Source organism: Lepisosteus oculatus, chromosome 11, assembly GCF_040954835.1.
Source record: "Lepisosteus oculatus isolate fLepOcu1 chromosome 11, fLepOcu1.hap2, whole genome shotgun sequence".
NCBI lineage: Eukaryota > Metazoa > Chordata > Actinopteri > Semionotiformes > Lepisosteidae > Lepisosteus > Lepisosteus oculatus.
Genome location: NC_090706.1, coordinates 5,777,502 through 5,795,712, shown reverse-complemented (window position 1 = coordinate 5,795,712; position 18,211 = coordinate 5,777,502). Strand labels below are relative to the sequence as shown.

At 44.0% G+C, this 18,211-nt stretch overlaps 2 protein-coding genes across 3 annotated transcripts; both read right to left on the bottom strand.

The window, feature by feature from the left end:
- Positions 1 to 26: 26 nt before the first annotated feature.
- rab42b (RAB42, member RAS oncogene family) lies at positions 27 to 5,217 on the bottom strand. 2 transcript variants are annotated; one of them, XM_015348814.2, is made up of 3 exons: positions 5,005 to 5,217; positions 4,664 to 4,908; positions 27 to 1,188 (listed from the first exon to the last, which is right to left on the bottom strand). In XM_015348814.2, exons 2-3 carry the CDS (start codon positions 4,876 to 4,878, stop codon positions 756 to 758), a joined length of 648 nt encoding a protein of 215 aa, XP_015204300.1. In that variant the 5' UTR covers positions 4,879 to 4,908; positions 5,005 to 5,217; the 3' UTR covers positions 27 to 755. The 2 variants fall into 2 exon arrangements, with proteins under 2 accessions (XP_015204300.1, XP_015204301.1); XM_015348815.2 differs by having other exon boundaries at positions 5,063 to 5,217.
- A 3,031-nt stretch (positions 5,218 to 8,248) lies between these two features.
- Positions 8,249 to 17,041, bottom strand: LOC102695725 (ras-related protein Rab-39B-like). Its single transcript, XM_006631385.3, has 2 exons — positions 16,591 to 17,041; positions 8,249 to 14,122 (listed from the first exon to the last, which is right to left on the bottom strand). The coding sequence occupies exons 1-2, from the start codon at positions 16,803 to 16,805 to the stop codon at positions 13,699 to 13,701; spliced, it is 639 nt and encodes a 212-aa protein (XP_006631448.1). The 5' UTR covers positions 16,806 to 17,041; the 3' UTR covers positions 8,249 to 13,698.
- Positions 17,042 to 18,211: the final 1,170 nt, after the last annotated feature.

The window sequence follows — 18,211 nt, the reverse complement described above, 5'->3', positions numbered from 1 at the left end:
TCTGTAGAGTGACTATTCAGTGCAAGTGGAGAGACAAAAAATCGTTTTATTTTTCATATTGAAGTGGAACATTTCTTTAAATAAAAACTCAACATGTCCTTGGGCACACCCTGTAAGATGCATGGACCTGCAAGGTGGCCATTATACACAGGCTGTCAGTTTGTGAGGATAAGAAAACCTTGAAAACGGTACTCATTCTTTCCTTTTCAAGAACATATTCCCATAGTGCCCGGCTGTTTCGTAAAATTGAGCTGTTTGGTAATCGATGCAGTTGGAGAATCACCCAGATTGATTCCACATTCTAAACATGCCTGCTAAATTTCTTTTCAAGTTTTCACAATGGATTCAAAATAAAAGTAACGTAATGCACCACAATGGAAGGTTTCCATACTTTTGTATAGATTTGCAATGCTCGTGATATTTCGTCCTCTGTAGTTTACCACTTGTTTTCGAGTCTTTGTCCCTTAGATCGACGCCTGATGAAATTATCAGCATGCAGATGTCTCGCAGAACTCGGACGCGGCAGGGATGGAGGAGACTGATGGGAGCACGAAATCATGACATCGATTCGGTTTGGGGTTTCGATCGATTGAAATATCACAAAAACGAATAAATTACGTATAATACTGAAGTCCAAATTCATTCGGGTGGAAAAAAATCTGCTGCTTTCTAGGGGAATTCGCTTTTCATTCCGGGAGCCTTCCCCCAGAGTGTATCGGAGTTCTTAGCTCTTTTGTTTTCTCCAGAGGGTGAAGCTAGCAGGGACAGGGCTTGTTGCTCTCGGGGGGCTTCTCTGCGGGGGGTCGCAGCTCCAGGGCCCGCGGGGCAGAGCACTTGATGCCGTCCCAGCCCTCGCGGATCTGCAGGTCCCCGCTGCGCAGCGCCTCGTATATCCGCCGCGTCAGCTGCTCGAAAGCCCCCGTCACGTTGGTGCCGCTTTTGGCCGAGGTCTCGACGTAGGGCGCCTCCAGCTCCTGGGCCAACAGCTCGGCCTCCTCCCGCTCCACCGCTCGCTCCCCCGTCCGGTCGCTCTTCTGCCCCACCAGCAGGAACAGCATTTTCTGGGGGTGCACTCGCTCCTGCACCTCCCTGTGCCACTCCCGCACGCTCTCAAAGGAGCTCCTGTTGGTGAGGTCGAACACCAGCAGCCCGCCCACGGAGTTGCGGTAGTAGGACCGGGTCACCGACCTGCGGGAAAGAAGCAAGAAGCTCTCCTGACACCCAGTCCTGTAACACAGTGCCACAGCCCTAGTCCGTCGGTTTTTCCATCGTGTGTGCGATTGTTTGCCAAATGGAACAAGGAAAGATTTGAAGCAGGTGCTGAGGGAAACATGCAAAGCGAGCAGGATCGCAGCCCTCTCGCATCGCGGGTTTCTGCCACCTCTTCTCTAGCCCCGTCAATTCAGGCTAGGATCGCTCATCACAGAGAAGTCATTGCCAGCACTGCACAGCACAGCAGAGAGGACACTCGCGTCCTTTTGAGGCTTGAGACTGGAAGTGAAATCAGCATTATAAATAAACTGACAGAAGACGAGTGAAAGGTAGCTGGACTGGTATCCCGCAGGTTGTATATAAGGTGTTCATATTTGCAGCTGTGACCTGGTAGCCCCTGATCAGCTGTGCCTGAGAGCTGAACCGGCTCCTGTTTGTCCAGCCTGCTGAAATACAGCAAGTCTCCTACTTCAGTCCTGAAACTGGCTGTGTGATTCAGGGAGCAGAAGTGCTGGGAAAGGAGCTGAGCTCTAGTTTCTCAGGCAGCTCATCGCAGTTCTCTCAGAGCAGGGAAAGCTTTTTTTTTCTGAATCTAAGCTGCTCCCTCCTCTAGCCTGACCATTTTAATTGTATCAGCTTACGGAAGGAAGAGTTGCCTTTCTTGTCGGCTGGAAAAACAGAACTTTCCCCCATTATCTCTGGCTGCAGGCATCCTCAACATCACTGTGCATTGCAGAGATGATGTTCATGCTGTTTTGGGCCTTTTGTCTACAGGGGCCACTATCAGCGCATTACCAATAAGGCAGTATGCCAGTTTTAAAGTTCAGTACTTCATGTGCCAAATCCATATTGGAATGAAACAATATGGCGAATGCTCCCTGGCACATTGGTTGTATGATGATAATCAGCTGTCATGAAGTTATTGATAATGCCTTGCATTGATTTGTTAATCTTAATCATTGTTTTCCTGGAATGATGAATCAGAAAATTGCCATCAGTAAACTTGTGACTTAACACTAGGTCTGCATCGAAAACATTGATTTAAATAAAAGGTAATTAGAAAGATCTGAACTAGCTGCACGGAAGTGTCTATACCATGAGATGCCAAGCCAGTCCCAGAGAGCCACTGTCATGCAGCTTTTCATTGCAGCAGAAAGCCTAATGAACTAAACGGACAAGATATTATCTTAATTGAGCACTTCAGCAGCTTTTCCCAGCTCGTCTGCAGCTGCTGGTTTAAAGAGAGCTATAAAAACCAGGAGGACTGTGTGGAAACCATGTGTTAATATCAATAAAGAACTTGAAAAGTGCTGAAATCCTAACCCTAAGGATTTGTTTCAAACTTTGATTTCGATATGCTCCAAGACATCGGACATAGTTTAGTTGTTCATCCAATGCTTGCGATTATTTTCATAACTTTTAGCTGCTCCATCCAAATTCTCACCTATTTCTATTCCAGCAAGCAACAGAGACAAACAGGGTACATCCTGCACAGGATGCCAGTCCGTCACGGGGCAGACACTGAAACACACCCACTCACACCAGGGCCTGTATTCCTAGACGCCAATTAACCTCCCAACATGTCCTTGGACTGTGGGAGGACTGCACCCAGAGAAAACCTGGAGGAACACCCACATGAACTCAGGGTGAACATACAAACTCCCCTTCAGGATAGCACCCCAGGTCTGGAACTGAACCCAGGCCCCCAGCTCCAGGAGGCATGACTCTGTCACCATGCTATCCACTTTTTAGTTGATAAGAACAAAAAATATCTCATTATTGCAGGTTGTGAATGTGAGAGAGCCTGATGGCCCAACAGAGAAAGAACAGCCATTAAGTGGGCAGGAATTGTCATGAAGAGAAGGGTGGATCCTGTAAGGAGCTGACTGTAGAGAGGTGAGACAAGACACCCCCTGAGTCACCTCTCCAGACAGTAACACACAATGTAAAATGCATTCTGACAGACAGGCAGGTATCAACTGCCCTTCAGAATAATAGTTCATGTCTTTGAATGTTCTTTGTACTGAAGGAACAAGGAACATTAGCATGAGATCTCTCTGCTTTGTTGTGCTAAATGCTTTTAAGTGCTTTCTTTTTCCTACTCATGACGATCATCGTTGATCATTTGTCACAATCAATGTGTTAAGCCCTCTCGATCAATGGCAAGAACCAAAAAAAACATTCTTGAAAATCCGGTTCCTAGCACCTTGATAAATTGCTTAAATAATAGCATTGCTTCTTGCTGTGGCTTGACTCCTCATAAAACACTGAGGTGGTGCACTGTGAAATCAGAATTGATTGCACTTATCAGGAGTGGATTATCACACTCAAACTAGGCATGAGACTACTGTGTGACTTGCAAATTGTTACGTTTGTTTTTTAAACAGATCTGGTTTGCATTTAAAAAAAACAGTTGTTTGCTCTACATATTGTTCTATAGAGGTTCTATAGAGGTTTGAAGTACTGTTTAGCTATTTTGTACAGCTACCTTTAACTGCAAAAAATAAAAATTGGAGAACCTTCAGTGTAAAACACAGTTTCACCAGAATAATGTATTCCTGCTCTATGTAAGCTGAATTAGCTTTTTAAATTCAGTGTTAATAGAACTGTGTTTGGTCTGTTTTGATAATATTTTTAGGTCACCTTCAGACATTCACATAATTAGCATTTTCTGACTACCTATTAAATTAGTGAGGCATCCATATACTTTAATATACAGTATATATGTACATGCATGAATGTTTGCATCTAACCAATGCTTTTTGTAATGTTTCTTAACATAGAAATGAAGGGTCTGAAACTGACCCTGACTGTCATGGCAATGATGATGGTCTCAGTTTGATCAGTTTCTATTTTGATATAAATAATGCAGTAATTGCAGATACACACAACAAATCTCTTCCCTGTTTTCAAAAGGGTCATACGGCATTCCTTTCTGGGTTTTGCAGTGTTAGAGGTTTCTGTTTTAAGCAGGAGGGATGGACTGTTTTTCGGGCACTTGTCAAAGTGTTCTCAGTTTTTGATTAATAGATAATGACCAGACAAACAGATAATGCTGGGGTCATTCTCAGCACCATGTGTAGGATTTGTTACATGAAAACAGCATTTGTTGTCAGTAGCACTGTGTTTGTCCAGGGCTATTGATGTGGCATAGTTAGGCAACTGTGATTCAACATTAACAACCTGTGTAGCAACACTACATGACCCTTAGTCCAAAACAGCTAGTTTACAAACAGTAGGAATGTTGTTTACATGCTTAGACTCATATTTTAACAATGGAAAATTAAGCTAGATTTGCTGCTCATGCCTAAGCGACATTTTTCTATAAAACAATTCCCAAATATAAATCCATCATCAAAATCCATCAGCTGACTGTCTCAGAGTCATTTCCACCGTGTGGAAAAGATTAGACCCTGGGTCCCCTCTAACGCCAGGCCAGCTGTTCCCTTACCTGAACCTCTCCTGTCCGGCTGTGTCCCAGAACTGGAGCTTGATCCGCACTCCTGGCTCGACCTCCAAGAAGTGCACGTAGAAATCCACCCCCACCGTTTGGTTGATGAACTCAATGAAGACGTCCTCGGTGTACCTCTTCAGCAGGGACGACTTGCCCACAGTGGAATCCCCCAGCATAATAATCCTGAACTGGTACTGCCACAGTGACTCCATGCCCGCTGCCGCTGGGTAAAGGAGCTGTCCCTTCCAGCAAAAGAAAAAAAGAACTGATATTTCAGGAACTCCACGGCACTCAACTTTGTGCAACACTGAAAGCAACGCCCTCACATGAATGACTACCTGTGAGTGAGTGGAGCAGTAGGAGGGAGAACTGAAATTCCTTCCCTAAATTGCTCACCAGTATGTGGAGTGTATCTGAGCATGGGCTGATATGTGCGAGAAAAAAAAGGAAGCTGATTCCCCAGTTTTTCCTAGTGCATTCCTGTCTATTGTAAAACAGAGAGGGAGGAGAGATAGAGGAGGTTGCTTCCAAACTTGTACTCCTGTCTCAACTTGTTGACACTCGCTGAGAGAGAGGGAGGGGACAAAGAGGGCGAAGGGGGAGGGAGTGCAGCCTGCACTGGTGAGAAGAGCTCTGCTCCATGACCAGATAGGAGAGTTTCCGGCTCTCAGCAGTGGGTTTAGAGTGGAAGAATGCAGTGGGGGGAGGAGGAGGCAGCCAGCAAGAACTGTTACTCACAAGGCATGTGGTTTGTGGCAGCGCTGGGTCGCACACAAACTTCCAGACATCTCTAAACTTTACACAGTATCTTCAAAATGTGGAAGTTTAGAATCGCGGGTCACAAGGCTCGCCAGAAATGAACAACAAGCTTCGGTTTCTTCCAGCATTATGTTTTTTTTTTCAGGTCTGACTCACTGGGCAGGTTTTCTCTGCTGATCTGCAGATCAGACCCTTTAAAACTGTCGATTGTGTAGTCAAACGTTTATTGGGTGGGAATTCTTTCCTCTGATCAAGGGGAAACTCTGCAGTCACTTTTTTTTAGCTTTCTTAATCAGGATAGATAGATTTAATCAAAAAAATGATCATTGCATGTAATCGCGCAACACTGCCATATAAGAATAACTCAGATGATATTTCAAGGGCAGGATATACCCCTTTTGGAGGAAGATGAAACTGCCATCCACACTTCCAGGGGTTTAGGGAGGATGAAATGATCTGTGGTTGATATACATTCTGAAATACCACAGAGACTCTTCTTTGCCTGCCCCCCCTTGAAGACAGGGGTCACTGGAGTTGGCTCTGTCCTCCAGGGCTCGCTGTTAGCAACATGACTAGGAACCAGGAAACGCTGAATCAAGGCATGACTGCATCTCCTTTGAAGAGGGAGTACCTAGTGTGAATGGTTTGCTAACGCTAGGGAAACTGGACTTTGGGAGAAAACCGTCTCTGTGCAGCTGAGCAGCTGAGATTACTGCAGGAGCCTGCAGAAAGTACAAGATCTCTGACCATGGCTGCCCTTACATTTAACTCAGATTTGGTGCAGGTTCAAATCTAGATTCAATCACGCTTTCTAAAAACAGAGGAGGAAATATAATTAGTTTGCCCATGTGGATACTGGCACTTTAGGATTTAGAGATCTAATCTGACTTATTTTTTCTGTCTGCCTTATCTTGACATCTATATATAGAAGGGTGAGGCAGATTAGTCTAATTCTCTGCTCCCAGTGGAACAATGTTTCATAACTCTTTCTACAGTACTTTCTCTTGGAATAGCATTTAATGTCACACCATATAAAAAGAAAGTATACTGAGATGCATTCAAACATAACAAATTCTGTAGGTTCCAATATTACATTTCTGCATTTTAGTGCCACTTGGCATTAGTGTCTACAGCTTAGTGTTTTGTAGTCACGAACTTTTGAGTTGTTTATTCCTTATTTCAAGGGTTGTTTCCAAGTTTTATTGCTGAAAAGCTGTGCCATCAGGTGACTTAACATGCCACTTTTATTACATACAAGACCACATATTCAGTTAACTTAAATAACATTTATTCTTTGTACATCACATATCAAATCACAATGCAAGTATCTCAACATTTTACAGAGCCCAGAGAAGATTACATGATAAAAAAGCACCTGCCTATAAAAATGTTTTTCCATATTCTGGGACCGGGCCAATTGGTTCCTGGCATTTTGGGATTTTTTTAATCAATTATCCAGGCTTGCCCCCATTCACTCCTTTTCAATCTCAGAACTACTGATCCCAGAATGCATTGCCAGATGAGTTAGAAATGGTCATAGAAATACAAAAATGTAGACAGTTTAGTGAACGTAATAACAATAAATCATGATGACTTCGGATCTTAACTGCAGTTTTTAAAAAATACGGGATGAAAGGCTAATAAATAATATATTTACATAAATATTAAATATTAAACTCGGCATCAGCTGGTAGTTAACAGGTTTCAAATCTCTGTTAATTGTAAAGCAATGTCTGCTCAGACCTAACAGGCATAAAGCAGTTACTTTTGAATGTTTTAACTGGAAGAAATATGCATATAGAAATTTAGGGTAAATGTTAAGACACTTTACAAAGAGAATAGCAAGACACAGCATCATTTTAGCGGAGTACAAAGCTCAAACACTGAACGGAGAGCACTGTGGAATAAACGCTGGGAGTGGCCAGTTCACTTCACAGCAAGAGATGATTGACAGAAAGCAAAAACTGGCAGTCAGCAAGATAATATGAATATCTAGTTAACACTGTCTAACAGATTTACAGTTTTGTAAATCTTTTTGAGTTTTTCAAAAAAAAAATCTGGAAAAAAAAAATTAATTAGCTTTTGTCGTTTCACAGATTCAATGTGTCAGAAACCTTTATGTATGCCCATAAAGTACAATTTATCCATATGTAAAGGTAAATGACATAGTTTCTCAAGAAGCTTAAGTAGAAGTCTCTGTAGACAACTTCATTACCATCAGTTATATTTATTCCCATACTTCATCGCGGCTTGACACACACGCAGTAAACCTGAACAGTGTTTTTTATATGTGACATGTAAAAACACTATCTTTGTTGTCCAATCAATGACATTTAGAACCGCATTTGGTGCTGTAGTTCTATTAGAATTTCAAAAGAGGGCGTCAAACACCAGCCACTTGTTAATCACAGAACTAGTACTACTTAACATTCTTAAATATTCAGAAACTTTTTCAACGTGTTATTGTCCTAAAGGAAGAAGTTTTATCAATTGCCAGATTTTAAAAAATGAGGATTATTTAAGCTTGGAATGCTTTATAAAATATTCTAAATATTAAAGGATTAAAGTGTTATCCTAACACCATGTGCTGACAGATTGCATGAGCTATAGTCAATGCATCCTGTACGAATTTCTATAATTGGATCAGAAGGTGCTTTTTCTATGAGAAAACACCATTCACTATAGTAGACCACCTAAAAACTTTAAGTGCTTCACAATTGTACCACGTGTCCGATTTTTCTGTCCCTCCACTTTTATAAATATAATAAGATGCCACCCACTTCTGAGTGTTTAATCACTTCTATAAAGAAGGATATCACCAAATAAGAATGGACAAATAGTTTTATTATTTCTTCTAAATTGTCAGGTAATACAGCTAATTCATTTTCATCAGAATATGATAGGAAGCCAGTGTATTTCCTGTTAAGTGATGTTATAGGGTGCGATACTCAGTTGAAACAGGCTGTAGTGTAGTAGTATCTTCAGCTGGGCTTCATCACAACAATAACAGCCCCCTGGGAAGGGAATGGACAAGACCTGACCACGAGAACCACAGCTACTCTTTCAGAAGACATGCAAAACGATCCAGAAACGAAATTTACAGGAAGAGAACAATGTGCAAAATACGTCATCTGGAGCTGAAAAAGCAAAGAACCAGGAGAGTCTGGATTCCATTTCTTCAATCCACCTTGATTTGTAATCAGGGCTTGCCAGCCCCCCAGCATTATATCGAAGAAAATGAGACCCAATTCCTCATACAGTATATATCTACACCCATATTTGATGTCACCAGGCCCACATTATTAAAAAAGGTGTGACTAATCTGACAGCACATGCATCAGAGGATGTTGAATGTCTGTCTTTACTTCTCCTGTGCCAGCTGGATCACACCATCCTTAGTCAGGCTGAAGGACATTGCAGCTGTTTCCAACAAGAATAATGTATAACAAAGGAGAAAGCAATGGGCGGTTCTAAATCAGGTTTTAAAAATACAGTATGTTGAAAGGCAACTTGAATATAACTTTTCACAGGGAGGATTTTTAGACCCTTTGTTCCAGTTTCACATTTTAACTTTATTTAAACAAATTCAGACAAGCTCCAGCCAATTGTCTCAAAACTGCACTGAAACATAATAGGAACTTGCGTGTGGAACAAGATCTTTTTCTGACGCTTGCGTCATCTTTCACAGGATGTGCACTTTTACACTTGACTGCTCGAGACTGTAGTCACTCTGGAGCTAAATTGTCATATCGCAGGGCTCACGTTTCACAAGGGGGTGTGAAAGAAGAAGCTCGGCAGACAGCTGATTGTCACACGATGCAGGTGAGGTATGAAGATGATGCCAGATTCTAAAGACTGGAAATTAACTTTAAAGTAGCTTGACGACATCTCCATGTGTCCAAACTGACCGCCAGTCTTTCATAACAGCAATGGATTCCTGTGTTCGTTACTGTCTATACACTATATATCATTATTACACATGGCTTGTCAACCAAGCGTCCTTGAGAGCTGCAGAATCTTATTTTATTTTCATCTCAGACTGATTCTTGAGGGGTGTAAAAACAATAATCAAGACCTTTACATGTTTCTGGTAGAAAACAGGACGGAGGTACAGGTTCCTGACAAACTACGTTTTGTCCGGAGTAAAGTTTTAAATTTACTCAAAATGGTCAAACAATTGCAACAGCGAAATGACCTGAAACACTGCAGCCTTTCGTGAGCAGAATTTGACACTGCTGATCTGAATAATGTCAGATAAATTGCATGTAAATGTGACCGCACAAACTGTATATCCAGCTGACATCTTTTAGCTTCAGGAAACAGCTCAGTCCTTTTGGGTGCGAGGCTGGGGGGTGTCCAGTTATTCAGATGCCCCTCAATCTGGCAAAGCCCCCCGCAGGGCAGAAATAATTCAGTCACTTTAGTTCAGAAGCAACAAGAAAAGGATTTCACGTTGAGAGTAAAAACGAAGCGATTTGCTTTTAAAAACATCTACAATCCTAGCGGTGTCTTTGTGAAATGCTGGTGAGAGGTGAGGAGCTGAAAGCACCAGGCAAAGTGAGCTTTATCTATCTGGCTGTGAGAGCCGCAGCCATGGCAACAGGAGATGTCACCTGCCTTCCCGCGGATGAGCTCCGGCGTGTGGCCGGGGGTGGGGGGGGGGCAGGCCTGGGGGGTACAGCGGGGCGGAGCCGGCCATGAGAGCCGAGTCTTAGCGAAAAAAAAAAACAGCACACGCAACCGGAGCTTTCTGTGTGCTCCCCGACGGCCAAATCACAGCAAAATGCGCTCGGCGGTGAGTCAGTGGACTGCATCCCTGTCTAGCAGAAAGCCCCTCTGCGGAGGGCAGCGCTGACACAGGGCGGCCAGCTCTCAAGCTGTGCCTGCGTCCTTGCCACCGGCGACCCGTTCACTGCCTCCCTTCTGGCTTCTCTACCGGCTCTGGTTCCTCCTATTTCAGGGGGATACTGATCTTCCTGGCCGAGGAGCAGTGGTGAGTGAATGAGTGGCGAGCTCCGTTACTACATTTAATTCATGGTAAGCGAAGCCAGGGATGCCAGTTCTTCAGAGGCGATTTTGGATCATGCTGAGGGAGGAGGCGGAGCAACACAGAACAGCAGGAGAGAGGCTTTCTGATTTCATGTTTTTCTGAATAAGATTGATTTTTGTTTAATTGGAGAACCACGACTCCGCATTTTCAAATCAAAATGGCTTGTCCTCTGTCTAGATCACTGAGCCCTTTAATTCCTCTGCATTAAAACCTGCTGTTTCTGTCATATTTCTCTTTCCCTTGTAAACTGAAGGGTAAATGAATGAAAAATTAGGTTGTGATTTATCCTGGACTTTGCACCTATGGAACAATTCGCAGGCAATGAAAAGAGAAAAGTATTTTAAGCACTGGAAATAAATTCACTGTGGATCGTGCTCTATTAAACCTCATTCTGTCATGGACAAACATTTCTGGGCTGTGACTGAGCAGTGACACAAGAGAAAACAATCATCCTCGTGGAAAAGGGTTTACTGTCGAGTACCAGAAAGCCTTCCTCACACATGCTGAGGTTCGCAGGTTTTCTCCTGGTGGATTTAGGTGAACTCCCATGTTGTGCTTCTGAAGGGGGAGGGGTCCAGGTTTCAGCACACTTGGCTGGTGCTATCCAGTCCATTTACAATCAAGGACATTCAGGACGAGTGCACAGAGCTAAGAGCCCTGACTGAAGTGCAGGCAGTGCTTAACTATCAAGACACATTTACTGTGAACACCTATTGGCCACCTCGAAAACTGAAAATACGAACACGCAGTCACTTATCTTACTGAACAATGAATGATCACAGTCACAGCTGTTTACCATCCAGTTCAGGAATGGCAAAGATTGCTACTCTTCCACATGAGTTTTGACATCATGCTCCAGGTGGCTAATGCAAGTCTCTTTCTCCCAACACCCCTATGAGAACAAAGTTGCAGTCCTATTACCATGGGTCTATACAGCATTGAGCTGTATCGCAGCAGTTGAGAAATAAAAAAAAGAAGTGCATTGAGCAGTTGTTCCATGTGACTTTGTAGAAATTCATAATGTGCAGTATGTACGATGCAGCTATCTAAAAAGAAAGCACCAATTTTCAGACTGAAATGGACAGAACATTCTGATCTCAGTGGTATTAGTCTATAGAATGTGATGTTTCCCAGGAAAAAAACCCCATAAAAGATCAATAATTAGGTTGCAAGTGGTGGCTGTGGATGTCTGAGTGCATGAGATTCTTTCAAAACTGAATATGCATGACTGCTGACAGTGCATCACTGCCCTTCATCCTTTAACAGTGATAAGCTGTTGCAACCTCTGCATTCTTTCACAGTACTTGACCTTTTCAATCATCCATCAAATCCCCTTTTCCACACTGACCTCTTAGTTAATGAGTAATGTCTCTTTGAAATTTGCGTATAAGGGAGATTTTAAAATCCTGTTTTCACCAGTGCTTGCTTGAGGCAGTGAGTCGAGATCTTTAGGTCATCAAATGGGTTTTCTACTGGGCAGGTAGCTCTTAGGATGCCATTTTGGTATTGCCAGGTGGCAAAGCTTTAGGCCTTGCAGGATTACAAATGCTGCTGGATTTTTAAGAGATGTTCTGGGAATTGAGTGATGTACTCAATAAGGGGGTGAAATTGTACATATAAGCTGGTACGGAGCTTGTAATCAGGAGTGGGTGGTCACACGAGCAGGACAAACAGGTGTGAGAGGCACAGTACAGCAGCCTCTACAGTAGCAGCTCCATGACAAGACTCCTTATCTCAACAGAGAGCAATCCTGGAAAGGCGAGAGAAAAACATCTCTGCTGTACATCTCCCGTCTTCCAGAGCTTCAGTCCTCCACATTCTATAGGCACCATTACATTTTTCACAGCTCAGCCCATGGAACAAGCTTAATTTATTACAGAACCTTATAACCCTGGAGCCCTGGACTCTTGCACTCAGGAGCATTCATCAAGTTCTGTCCGTTTTTCTCATCCTGAATTACTGGAACAGTTTTACAGTTTTACAGAACTTTACTTGCTATTCATTAATTGGCTTGAGTAACTAAATACTATGAGCACCTAATAATATTCTGTCGTGAGTACTGTAATAGTCATTGAGGTCCAATATTGAGGATTTACATCAGAGGAGACACGACTGCTGCATGCAAGAAACAATTCAGATAAGGAGGGGATATTGTCTTCCACTGAAATTGTATACCATTCTGTAAATAGAGCTCCTGAGGTTGGGAGTGGTAAATTTGTGGTGTGCATCCCAGGACTACCTCATATGGCACATCCCATCATTCTCCTGTCAGTCAAAACGGCCTTTTGTATCACACACAAGGCTTTGCTCAGTGGCAGCATCTTTATAAAGGTGTTAAGTTTTCAAAATGTGATGTATATTCTGTTAAGGGTAAAGTTTCGACCTCAATTCCCGTTCCAGTGCAGTATGTATACATCCTCAAACTTCACCAGGCTGCCTGGGAGTAAAGTACACTAACAAAACCCCAAGGAGAAGTGGATATAAATACGAAGGAGTATAAGACATACACTGTCTGGTGCGTAGTAAGACATAGACTGAAGAGAAATCTGGTCATTCATGAAAGAAAAAAGATATTTTGGCTTGTATGTAAAAGCACTCATTCAGTCGAGCTGGCAAAAATAAAGAGTTTGCACCAATCTGGTATCCTTGCCACCCCTCTACAGAACAACTAAATATTTTCTGCTTTGAAAAATGCTATTTTAGGGAAACATGAACAAGGTTCCTTCAAGACAGAAAAATGGACAGAAGCAGAACGATGACTCCAACAGACTGGACTTCAGCTTACGCCCGATAACACCACAATGATGCAATTGCACAGACAGGATGCAGGTTCCTTCTTGCACAGTAGTTTGTGAAAGAATACATAAAAGGCTAGTAACCGCCTGGGAATCCAGATATAACTCGTAACGGAGCTCTCCAAATATCCAGGCAACAATCGTACCAGTGTCAGGGTGTTGCTAAACAGTATTCAAGCGATTTAATGCCGAAGTTCATTTTGCAGGTCACAAGTGGCAGTGTGCTGCAGAGGTTGTGTGCACAAAACACCAGACTGGGAAACGGGCCAGGCTGGCTGGACTGTGAGCAGACCAGACGTCAGGACCCAGAGCTGGGAGTGCCAGCAGGGAGACCTGCTCTGGGTCCCGGAGGAGAGAGGGCAGGGGCCATGAGGAAGGAGGAAAGATGGGAGACACCGGCGGGGAAGCAGAAACGAGGCAGGGGAGAGTCAACACTGGCACTTGCTCTCTCGCGGCTCCTCTTCGGCCGGGTACAGGATCTTAGCGTTCAGGCCGCTCTTCACGCCATCCCAGCCTTCCCGCGTGGCGATCTCCCCGGCTTTCATCAGCTCGTAGATGTCCCGCGTCAGCGTCTCGAAGGCCCGGTCCACGTTGCTGTTGCTCTTGGCCGAGGTCTCCACGTAGCGCACGCCCAGCGAGGCGGCCAGCTTCTCCGCCTCCTCGCGGGTCACCTTGCGCTCGCCCGCCAGGTCGCTCTTGTGCCCGATCAGGATGAAGGCCATGTGGTAGGGCCGGATGTGCTCGCTCACTTCGCGGTGCCACTCCCGCACGTGCTCGAAGGTCTTGCGGTTGGTCAGGTCGAACACCAGCAGCCCGCCCACGGAGTTGCGGTAGTAGGAGGTGGTAATGGACCTGTCGAGGAAAGGGAGGAGAGCCGTTATCCAGACGTACTGTACGATGGCAGATCCACATGGTGCCCAACCAAATCCTTCTAACCCCGTGTTGCTTTCCTGTTTTATCTAAAATCCTCTGAAATGACAGTTATTCATTGCTACCTGTTTATTTCACTCAGTGATTGTAAGCCTGTTTAAAAGTCCACATATTAGAGGGACCAATTCAAGCTCTGTCATTTTCATGGCAGGGCCTGTTGCAATGTCTGGAGTGAGATCTTCTACAGCACCAACGGAAAGACTTGCTGGGGATTCACAACATGTATGGTCACTTGCTTTGTTAAGCGCCTTGGGGCAGCCTAGTTGCAAAAGGCACTATATAAAAATAAATTGAATTGAATTGAATTGAACTTTACTATTGCAATAGCTTTCAGTTTCAGTACAGAAACTCCTCTCCACATTATCATCCTTGCTCCTCTATTTTAGGGTCATGGCAAATGACCAAAGCCAGGATCCAGTTAGGGTCCTGGCTAATGTGAAAGTGTACACTCTGATCCTGACTGAATGCAGAAAGCATGGAGATTAACTGGTACGTCAACGTTCTCAGAAGCCACACTGATGCACTGATGTAAAGCCTGTCTTTTTATGAGAATATCAGGACTCACACAGGGTCAATTTCCCAGAAGTCAATTCACTTAACAGCATGTCTTTGGACTGTGGGAAGAAGCCAGAGCACCCAGAGGAAACCCACAAAAATGTACAAACTGGGGTCCAGATAGCACCCCACCCCAGGCACTGGGCCCAAGGCCCCAGCGCGGTGAGGCAGCAACGCTAATTGCCACACAATTCAAATCACTTCCAAATACACAGCGAGACGATTTAAAGAGGCTGCTGGCCCATGTGTTGACTGTCTTTCAAAGCTCTCTCTTGGAGGCAGGTGTTTAGCTGACAACAGACTTGGGGAAGCCGGTTTCTACAGTAGATAATGGCAGGGGTGTGGTCAATGAAACGACTTGACTTGGGCTTCACTTATCTAAAGACGTTGTTCTGCATTCAGAGCCATGATCTCTCTTGATTTTTATCAGAATGTGCAGTTCCTCTGTGGCATTAAACTTAAACCTTAAGGGCAGTTACTAATGTGCCTTCATCATGAATACGAAGCATTATTCCGTCAAATAATTAACCCGCTTCATATCCAAAAGAACATAATGAAGGGCTGTGATTTTGGACACAACCTGCAAAAAAGGTCTAATTCATTTGAAAGAATAGTGGTCACGTAGACCCTTATACATGTTGTGCCTCAGGCACACATTGCAGTAACTGGAAAGAATTGGTGTTTCTGAAGCTGTGGTCTGAATGCAGTTTGTGGTAACAAGTGACTTCACATGGGGTGTGGCTCAATACTGGGATCGAAATTCTAAATAATAACACAGTAGTTGCACGGGGAAGCTAACTTTTCATACCTAGTAAATGTTATAAATAAAATGTTATAAAATTGATATTATCTATTCATTTTTTAAAATTGCTTGAGACAGCTGTAAACGTCCCGGCCAAATATCTACCAGCAATTGTCCAATGGAAGCTGATATCGTATGCTAGGAGCCTCCGTTATGTATGTCTCATGTTATGTTAGGAATTGCGACGTTTTGTACATTAAATAATAAATCCGTGTAACTGTGTTACTCAGCTTTCTCTGTATTTCTTCTCATCACTGCTGCAGACGCGATATTATCACATTTCGCAAAAAAAAAAACTGTCACGGGAAGAAAGAGGTCTGGGTGGTGGAAGCCGTTGATAACACCGACCTCACTGTGCGGCTGTGAGCTGCTGCTGCTCGCTCTGTTTGCAGCACCAGCCTCGGCGTGCAGTGTCGGCACGGACTGAAGGAGCCGAGAGCTTTAGGGATTACTTGCAGGCTGCGGATTTAGAGCCCGAGATCATGAGTGTCTGAAGCGGTAGCAAACCAAGTTAATACGGATCCCTTTTTATGTGTGTGCGGAGGTAAGCTTCCTTCTGGGATCCTTTCTCCTTTGTACTTCAGAGCGCACATACTGTACACAGTCAGTCGATGTGCAGCAGAACTGCAGCGGTAACGTTGTTTATTTTAGACCACAAGCACGCTAAGTAAATACATAGGCATGACACAGATTTGATATCGATCCTGATACCACCATTTTAAAATTTCTGATAAACACCAAGCAGCGGTACGTCAAATTTAAAAGCGAAAGCGATGATCCCCGCTGACCTCATTTGATAATGTCTATATGCAGTGAGCGTTGCTGCATCAATTCTTCAATTCTTACCATACCACGCCTCTACACATCACCTATTGTGCACGGATACCCCTTTATTGTGTTTTACATTCCTTAATTACCCCCATAGCACAGTCGCTATTTGATCAATTTAAAATAAATACATATACAAGGGGGGGGGGAACTCGTTTTTTATATCTGTTGTAAATGGCAGCTCGATGTTTAGCGCATCTCTCACCTGAAACGCTCCTGTCCGGCAGTGTCCCAAAGCTGCAACTTGATTTTCACCCCCGGCTCGATCTCCAGTGAACGGGCATAGAAATCTACCCCGACGGTGGGGTCAGCCACATCACTGTACACGCCGTCCGTGAAGCGCTTCAGCAGGGACGACTTGCCCACCGTCGAGTCTCCTAGCAGGATGATCCTGAACTGATATTGCCACAAAATCTCCATGGCATGGCTGTGGCGAGGCGGGTGACGAGACGGGGATGGCGCTTTAACAAAGCCGCCCGCACACCTGCTCTGTTTACACCAAGCCAGCGCCTGCTCCGTCAGGAAGGTGCAGTGTGCGCGCTGCCGGGGGAGTCTACCGTGCGTGTGTGTGTCTGTGTGTGTGTGTGAGAGAGTGATGGAGTCATGTGACGGCTTGCATGGGCTTATCTTGAGAGAAGGTGCGTGTGGCTCAGGAAGCGCGATCTCACAGAACCTCGCCAATTCTGAAAAAAAAAAAAGCTAAGCTAGACAAGGCCGTGTATAGCACACACTAACGGTTTTTCAGCAGTCACAGACGAAAAAGCCGTCTGGTTTTGCACGAGTGTGATGCGCACATAACGCAGAATAGTAACGGGTATTGAAGTGATTTAGCATGTACTGTATGACGCACAGTGCCGTTCCTGGCCTTGTATTTTATCATTACCCGGCGTGTTTTTCTTCGCAGCGCTTACTGTATATTGGCCGCCGTGCTGTTTCATGGGTACAGTGTTGATCAAGAAGGCAGTGTAGCCCGCAGCTGTGAACTGGAGTTTCTCTGACATTTATGCATTTGTTTCAACAGAGTTCTCGCACATTGCTCCAAGAAACGCTTCCTTAGAGAAGTTCCTTAGAGAATGTTTATATAAAAGATTCCCATAAAGCAGCACTTTTCCAATTAAGGAACAGTATTTCTGGTTAATCTTGTATAAACACATATGTCTTATTTTCTAGACACAATTACAGGTCATACCTACCTGGTGTGAGAGCGACCTGCTGTATGTAGAAAAAACCCTTCAGGAGACCCAGTGCATGGAGCTGTCCTGTGGATTTGACAATAGGCAAACTGGGCTTCGCTATCCACGGTACTGAAATTGAGGGAATCCGGAGTCCTGTGACTGTTAGCATGGGTCAGTGGTGCCACGCTCACTTCCTCCATGGCTTGCTAGCGTTTCTCCCAACCTCGATAGTCAATTGCACAATTAACCTAATTATATTTCTTAGTCGGACATTTACAGAATGTTACTTGAGGTCTTCCAGAGTTGACTTCTCCAAACACTTTGTTAAAGATACAGATATTTCGAAAACACTTCAGAGCCATGTTTCATGCAGTTCAATAATTAGATCCTCTTTGTAGCTGAAAGGCCAGGTTGGAATAAAATCCAGGGGATGCTAAACCTTCTAGGAAGTGTCTTGTCACCCCTGGTTTACATACAGCATGAGCGTGGTGACAATTCATCATCCTTCACTGATTCCATAGGCCTGTGTTTCCTCTGTATCTCCTAGCTTTGCTCCTGCTGCTGAGTTCCAAACATAAAAAAACATATTTTTTATTACCTATAAGAAGTGACACGCAAAACCTAATCTTTAGATGAGCAGAAACAATAACA